The sequence below is a fragment of the Oncorhynchus keta genome, chromosome 27 (genome assembly GCF_023373465.1).
Source record: "Oncorhynchus keta strain PuntledgeMale-10-30-2019 chromosome 27, Oket_V2, whole genome shotgun sequence".
Lineage (NCBI taxonomy): Eukaryota > Metazoa > Chordata > Actinopteri > Salmoniformes > Salmonidae > Oncorhynchus > Oncorhynchus keta.
Window position 1 is genome coordinate 36,314,961 of NC_068447.1, and position 8,316 is coordinate 36,323,276.

Below are 8,316 nucleotides of genomic sequence, written 5' to 3' on the forward strand. Positions count from 1 at the left end.
CCTTCCTCAGGTCCAAACTTCTGATGTATCTCGTCATCCCCAAGCGGTCGATCAGTTCATCCACCCGGGGCATGGGGTAGGCATCGAACTTACTGACCTCGTTTAGGCCCCGGAAGTGATTACCGAAGAGGATTTCGGAACCAACACTATGAGGCTAGACCACTCATTGTTTGATTCCTCCAGTACCCCCATTTGTAGCATTGTCGTCACTTCGCACTGGACCGCCAACCTCCAGGCTTCTGGTATCTGGTATGGCCGTTTACGCACTTTTTCTCCCAGACGGGTGTGGATATGATGTTCCACGAGATCCGTGCGCCCCGGCACCTCGGGGGAAACACGGTCGTATTCTGCTGGACCAACTCTCTGAGCTCTTGTCATTGGGTTGGGCTGAGGTCTTTCCCCATTGCAACTTCGACCGAGGGCGGGCCCTGCTGTGGCCAGGTCCATGTTACGCACAGCACCTCGCGTGCGTGCCATTTCTTCAGTAAGTTCACATGGTAGAGCTGGAGGGGTTTTCTCTGCCCCGGTAGGCGGACATTATAGTTGACATTACCTAACCGCTCAACGATGTCATAGGGCCCATGCCACGTAGCCAGGAATTTACTCTCCGTTGTAGGGATCAGCACCAAGACCTTCTCACCTGGTTGGAACTCTAGTGGTTGGGCCCCCCAGTTGTAGACACGCTCCTCGGCCATGTGCTCTCTCACCACTGGCCAAATCGCCGTCATCCTCTCCCTCATCCCCTCCACATGTTCTACTACGCTGCGAAGGGGGGTCGGCTGCTCTTCCCAGACCTCCTTGGCAAAGTCCAGCAGCCCGCAGGGCCGACGGCATACAGGAGCTCAAAGGGGGAGAACCCTGTGCATGCTTGGAGTACGTCGCGCACTGAAAATATCAGGTGGGGCAGCAGCTGGTCCCAGTTCCTCCCATCTCTCTCGATGACCTTATTCAGCATCTGTTTTAGGGTCTTATTGAATACTTCCGCCAGCCCGTCTGTTTGTGGATGGTACACACTGGTCCTCACCTGTTTTATTCGTAACAGATTACAGACATATTTCATCACACGAGACATGAACGCGGTGCCCTGGTCCATCTGGATTTCCCGTGGAATACCCACCCTGCTAAATAAATGGAAGAGCTCCCGTGCGATACCTTTTGATGCATAGCAAATCAAATCAAATGTATTTATATAGCCCTTCGTACATAAGCTGATATCTCAAAGTGCTGTACAGAAACCCAGCCTAAAACCCTTAACAGCAAGCAATGCAGGTGTAGAAGCACGGTGGCTAGGAAAAACTCCCTAGAAAGGCCAAAACCTAGGAAGAAATCTAGAGAGGAACCAGGCTATGTGGGGTGGCCAGTCCTCTTCTGGCTGTGCCGGGTGGAGATTATAACAGAACATGGCCAAGATGTTCAAATGTTCATAAATGACCAGCATGGACAATTAATAATAATCACAGGCAGAACAGTTGAAACTGGAGCAGCAGCACGGCCAGGTGGACTGGGGACAGCAAGGAGTCATCATGCCAGGTAGTCCTGAGGCATGGTCCTAGGGCTCAGGTCCTCCGAGAGAGAGAAAGAAAGAGAGAAAGAGAGAATTAGAGAGAGCATACTTAAATTCACACAGGACACCGGATAGGACAGGAGAAGTACTCCTGATATAACAAACTGACCCTAGCCTCCCGACACATAAACTACTGCAGCATAAATACTGGAGGCTGAGACAGGAGGGGTCAGGAGACACTGTAGCCCCATCGGATGATACCCCCGGACAGGGCCAAACAGGAAGGATATAACCCCACCCACTTTGCCAAAGCACAGCCCCCACACCACTAGAGGGATATCTTCAACCACCAAGTTACCATCCTGAGACAAGGCCGAGTATAGCGCACAAAGATCTCCGCCACGGCACAGCCCAAGGGCTGGTGTTCTGGGAAACCCAGACTGGAAGATCACATCAGTGTCTCAACCCACTCAAGTGACGCACCCCTCCTCGGGACAGCATGAAAGAACACCAGTAAGCCAGTGACTCAGCCCCTGTAATAGGGTTAGAGGCAGAGAATCCCAGTGGAAAGAGGGGAACCAGCCAGGCAGAGACAGCAAGGGCGGTTCGTTGCTCCCAGAGCCTTTCCATTCACCTTCACACTCCTGGGGCAGACTACACTCAATCATATGACCCACTGAAGAGATGAGTCTTCAGTAAAGACTTAAAGGTTGAGACCGAGTTTGCGTCTCTCACATGGGTAGGCAGACCTGGTAATCCATGATTACCAGGATGTATTGGTGTCTCCTCGCGGTCTTCACCAATAGACCCACCAGATCCATTGCCACCCGCTCGAATGGCACTCCTATAATGGGCAAGTGAACCAAAGGGTTTTGATAATGCACCCTCGGAGTTGTGATTTGGCACTCCGGGCAACTAAGGCAGTAGTCCTCCACGGCGTGCTTGACTCCAGTCCAGTGGAACCAGTTCCCGATCCGCTCCCTGGTTTTCTCCATCCCCAGGTGTGCCCCAAGCAAGTGTGTGTTAGCAAGCTGCAACACAGTTCTAACATACTGGCTGGGTATGAGTAACAAGTCTTTTGTCTCCCCATTATGCTTTACTACCTGATACAATAAATTCTGCTTGACTGCGAAGTGGGGGTAGTGCCAATCACTCGTTCCCCGGTTCTTCCTTCCTCTCTCGTGTGAGCCACTGCAGGTGGGCCAGGGTCACCATGCTGCCGGAGTCTAGCAGAACGCTGGTGTCGATGCTATTGATCCATACAGGAACCATCGGAGGGGCCGTCATGGTGTGCGCCCAACAGGAGGTGACGCCATTCGGGTTACCCCAGAGCTAGGGGATGCGGAGGGCATGGCCTCCTCCCGGAACGGGACTGCTCCACGCAAGGTTCCCCGGCTCACCGCACTCATAGCAGCGTCTCTGATCTGGGTCCAGCAGCCGCCGACGTCGTCGGTTTGGGTCACCCTCCCGCTTCACAGCCTTGGCTGGTTTCGTCAGGCCCCCTTCAGTCCCTCGCCTCTCTTTGTGTTGTTCGTCCCCCTCGCCGCATCTCCTCTCTCCACTCGGGCCCCTCTCAGCAGGTCACGGGTGTTCTGGTGAATTTCCACCACTGTCAACAATTCCTCCAGGGTCTGGGGGTTCTGCATGCTCACCGTCTTCTTCATCTCATATGGCAGGACCCGAAGGTATTTATCCGGGAAGAGCTTGTCGAGCATCGGGAGGCACGGTACTTCCGTCAGTAGCCAGCCCTTGGTCAGGCGCATCAGGTCACTCATCTGAGCACGGGGGGAAAGGGTGGGGTCAAAGGCCCAGTCGTGGACCAGTTGTGCACGGCGTGCGAGATTGAACCCATAACGGCTCAGTATCTGCCGTTTGAGTCCCTCATAATTCGCGGCCTGGTCAGTGTTCAAATCAAAGTAGGCCTTCTGGGCCTTCCCAGAGAGGTAGGGTGCCAACAGGCTAATCCACTTGGGCTTGGGCCATCCTTCCCTCTGTGCCATCCTCTCGAAGCTGCACAAATACGACTCCACGTCACCTTCTTTCGGGCCAGACTCCTGAGCCCTCCCAACCTTCAACTGGGCTACCTCTGCTACCAGTCTGCAGTTTTGTTGGTGCTGCTCCTCCAGTGCTTGCTCCTGGAGAGCCTGTTGCTTCTGCTGGTTGAGGATGAACTGAGCCACCAGCTCCTCCATTGTAATCTCCGTACGCTCGACCACACGGCACCCAAAGCTACTGAGATGCACGCATTCTCCACCATATGTGGTAAACCGTGGGGTGTTGGGTTGAGCATGCAGAGGTTGACACAGAGACAGGGAGGCTTTAGTCCGCAAAAACAACTTTACTAATAACTTCTTATGGGCAGGTGGAACGGTAGTGTCCCACCTGACCAACATCCGGTGAAATTGCAGAGTGAGAAATTCAAACTTAAGAATTATAAATATTTAACTTTCATAAAATCACAAGTGTAATACATCAAAATAAATCTGAACTTCTTGTTAATCCAGCTGCTGTGTCAGATTTCAAAAATGTTTTACGGCGAAAGCACACCATGCGATTATCTGAGGACAGCGCCCCGCATGCAAAAGCATGAAAAACATATTTCAACCAGGCAGGTGCGCCACGAAAGTCAGAAATAGCGATATAATAAATGCCTTACCTTTGATGATCTTCTTCTGTTGGCACTCCAAAAGGTCCCAGATACATCACAACTGGTCCTTTTGGTCGATAATGTCCTTCTTTATATCCATAAAAACTCAGTTTAGCTGGCGCGCATCAGTCAATAATCCACCCAGTTTCCCTCCATCAAAATGCATACAAAATGAATCGCAAACATTACAAATAAACTTTTCCAAACAAGTCAAACAACATTTATAATCAAACCTTAGGTACCCTAATACGTAAATGAACAATCAAATTTGAGACGGAGAATCGTTATTGTCTTTACCGGAGAAAAATACCAAAGAATGCGCTCTCTTCCACGCGTTTGGAAACACTACAGCCAAAATGGGAGCCACCTAGAAAAACTACATTTTCCGGGCTCATTTTTCCAAAAACCAGCATGAAACTCTTTCTAAAGACTGTTGACATCTAGTGGAAGCCCTAGGAACTGCAATCTGGGAGGATTTCGCCTTATAATAAAAGTGACAGCCATTGAAAACAGTGGTAGGCTGAATTTTTGTTTTTAGGATGGTTTGTCCTCTGGGTTTCGCCTGCCATATCAGTTCTGTTATACTCACAAACATAATTTTAACAGTTTTAGAAACTTTAGAGTGTTTTCCATCCAAATCTACCAATTATATGCATATCCTAGCGTCTGGGCCTGAGTAACAGGCAGAGAATTCCGCCCCCTACCCAAGAGAGGTTAACAAAGAAAATCACTGAGGTTTGACTCGGTCCTTCTTCTCTCCTTTCAGTTGGTGTCGGTCTCTCCCCGTTCTCTCTCACGGTGTGCCACCGTGCGCCTTGCTTTTCGCCTCCTGGCTGGTTGTCACTTTCCTCTAATTACCTCCACTTAGAGATGTCTGTGTCGGGGTGCCCAGCTCCCGTCTTCCCAGCAGAGGGAGCCAACGTCGCCTCATGTACTTCCCCTCTATTACCATCCCCTGGGGTAGACCTCTTGGGATACCACAACGTGTTGTTACTGTTTGGTGTCTTTGTGTGTGTGTTTGTGTATCACACTATGTGTGTTTGTGCATCAGGCAGGGCTCAGGTCACTGCAGGCACTGGCCCCAGAGTTGCATCTGGCCTTGGCAATGGAGGGAGAGGATGAGGAATGTGTGGAGGGAGAGTTGGATGAAGAGTTCTTCAAGGTAAGTGATTGAATGTCATTAGTGTATCAAAATAGTAAATACTGAAGTGATTGGTCTGTTCTCTGTATTTGACAGTGCTCAAATAAGCAAATATCATATACAATAGGTAAGCATAATAAATGTTTATAATATTTACAACAAAAACAGTTGACTGTATATTAAAGCAAATCTCTTTGTTTCCTCCTCCCACCAGAATGACAACGTTTTCGAAGATCCTGGCACCTCTGCCACAAGTACTCCATCCACCACTCACTTGCCAGCTGACGTAGAGGAGGGCACCACCACTATCTTCATGGAGCCCTTCGTCGAGCCCACAATATCCAGCAACGTGGTCACAGAACAGCCATTGACAGTCAGCGAGAAACCAGCATCAGCTCTCTCATCCTTTGATGTAGTGATGGAACAGCCCACGAGATCTGAGGCCATCCCTCCACCAGAAGACACACCAGCCCCGCCCCAACCAGCACCAGCCGCATCACCACCAAGAGATCCATCCCCTCCCCAACCAGCACCAGCCGCAAACCCACCAAATGCCCCATCCCAGCCTCAACCAGCCCCATTTGCATCCTCACCAAATGTTGCTTCTCCACCACAGGTGGTTACTCAATCCCCGCCTCAAATAGTGTTAGCCCCACCAGAACCAGAGGCACCTCAAATAGTGTTAGAGGCAGCCCCTGCCCCACCTCAACCAGAGCCATTGATGGAGGGAAGAGGAGGTGAAACTTCCACTACACAGCAGGTGTACTACCCACAGTACCCAGTGAGCATGCCAACAAACAACGGGTGAGTGGAAAAGGGAGAGAAGAGGATTTCGGTGAAAGGGGTTTTGAAGAGTCAGTGTGTGTGTGTGTGTGTGTGTGTGTGTGTGTGTGTGTGTGTGTGTGTGTGTGTGTGTGTGTGTGTGTGTGTGTGTGTGTGTGTGTGTGTGTGTGTGTGTGTGTGTGTGTGTGTGTGTATTCATAAGTGTTCCCTTTCCCTCAACTTCACAGGCATGTGTATCAAGAGCAATCTGTAGCATCCCCTATCCCGTCAGAGTACATGCAGAGTCCTACTCCTAACTTCACCAATGGGAGAGCTGCAGGAGTGCCCTACGCCAATGGAAATGGCATGAATGGGAACGTCTCCAATGGCGGTACGAATGGAGGTAGTGTGAATGGAGGTAGCATTACCGGAAGTGGCTACACTGGCAACGGTTACAACGGAAATGGATACAATGGAAATGGCTACAACGGAAACGGCTACAATGGAAACGGCTACAATGGAAACGGAAACGGATTGGAGCAGTATGTCCGGAGACGTGTTCTTCCTCCCACTCCTGCAGGTAATCATCACATGGTCTCAGTCTTTCTCCTCAACACCAGTAGAATCAGTAGAACTAGAAATACCCAGTGACCATCTTTGTACATTTCCATGTATTTTCCCTTCCAGGTCGCAAGCCGCCCTCCTTTAACATCCAGTGTCTGAGGGCACAGCATAGCGCGGATGACATCCCCATCCCTGGCACGTACGAGAGTAACTCGCCCCCATGCAGATCCAGACTGGTAAGACACAGACACATGCAAAAGAATAGCCAACCAATGCTCACATGAATCAGAGACACCTTTTGATTTGGTGCCAAATTTGTAATTGAAAGCGTTTGAATGTAATAATAGAAATCAAGATTTTAATCATTGTCCTCCATCCTCCTCCAGAACCTTGACTCCCGCCGCAGCAGTGCCTCCTCCATGTCCTCTGCTTCCTGGGCCAACAACGGAGGAGGACATGCAGGGTCGATGCCAGGAGCAGGGGTGTCGGCAGCATCATCAGCAGCAGCGAAGAGAGGGCGTCTGCTCTACGCCCCTCTGATGCTGGTGGATGAGGCCAGGGGCACCAAGCAGGTGTGGGGAGACAGGACCCAGGCCACCTCCAGCCTCCCTGCTATTGCAACCAGGCCCAGTGGCTGGTACCCTGGAGCCCCGACACTCCCTGTGCCCACCCCCCAGAACAGGAGCTACACCAATGGCAGGGTGCCCTCCCAGATCAGCCAGAGCCTCATAGAGAAGGGCAGTGCAGACAGCCTGGTGGAGTCGGTAAGTGATGGATGTCCTGATGAGAGTAAGATAAAAGTCTCAAGGCTACTTACTGCTTAGGATATACAGTACTTATCAGGGTAATAGTGAGTGGAAAAGTCAAGAGCACTCCAAGCCTCAGTAATTCACCTCAATTCACCTTTGTTATGAATTTCAATTTGCCTACAGTGTAAGTTAGTCAGTGATTTAAACCCCATGAAAGTTCCTCTATTTATGAATATTCAATAAACACTTGTAAGCTGTAGGTGGGAGAGAGAGAGAGAAAGAAAGAGAGAGATATTTGTGTTCACTGTTTCACAACTCTCCTTACTCTCCCACAGATCCTGATATCGGAAGGCTTGGGCCTCTATGCAAGAGACCCAAAGTTTGTGAACTTCGCCAAGCGAGAGATCGCGGACGCATGTAACATGACCATTGATGAGATGGAGAACGCAGCCACAGACCTGCTGACCCGTTCGGCAGGCCAGCCAATAGGACGCTTCGAGGAGGAGCTTGCTGACGAGATGAACTGTGTGATTTCCTACTGAGACTAGAGAGAGGAAACAGAGAGGAAGGGAGGGGAGTGGGAGGGAGAGGGAGGGAGGGAGGGTGGGAGAGTTGGAGGGCAAGGAGATAGAGCCTTACCTCTTTGTCTACATCAACATAGGGGGTAAGGATGGCGAGGCAAGCTGTTGATCTTAGCAAACTGTCAATGTCTCTTTGATCAGGGTAATTTTCTCTTCCAGATCTTCTCAGGTAATTTGGCTTTGTTGAAAGCATCAGTGTGTCTTGAACAAGAGCCTGAAATAACCATACTACATTTGACAGCATATACATAGAGCAACTATTGAGGTTTGGCCACAATACGCTTGAAAAGTTATTTCCAATGTAAGAGTGCACAGTACTATAGCCTTCCAAACGGATTACAATTCTTATTCTACCATGAAGTATTTAT

At 50.2% G+C, this 8,316-nt stretch overlaps 1 protein-coding gene across 1 annotated transcript in view; it reads left to right on the top strand.

Annotated features, from left to right (window-relative positions):
• LOC118359894 (voltage-dependent L-type calcium channel subunit alpha-1F-like) overlaps nucleotides 1–7,927 on the top strand; it is a 28,748-nt gene extending 20,821 nt beyond the window's left edge. The window contains exons 37-42 of the mRNA XM_052482264.1: nucleotides 5,203–5,313; nucleotides 5,507–6,096; nucleotides 6,303–6,634; nucleotides 6,742–6,854; nucleotides 7,005–7,382; nucleotides 7,703–7,927. Coding sequence (XP_052338224.1) covers nucleotides 5,203–5,313; nucleotides 5,507–6,096; nucleotides 6,303–6,634; nucleotides 6,742–6,854; nucleotides 7,005–7,382; nucleotides 7,703–7,909 — 1,731 coding nt within the window. The 3' untranslated portion in view covers nucleotides 7,910–7,927. The remainder of the gene's footprint in view (nucleotides 1–5,202; nucleotides 5,314–5,506; nucleotides 6,097–6,302; nucleotides 6,635–6,741; nucleotides 6,855–7,004; nucleotides 7,383–7,702) is intronic.
• The last annotated feature ends 389 nt before the right edge of the window (nucleotides 7,928–8,316 follow it).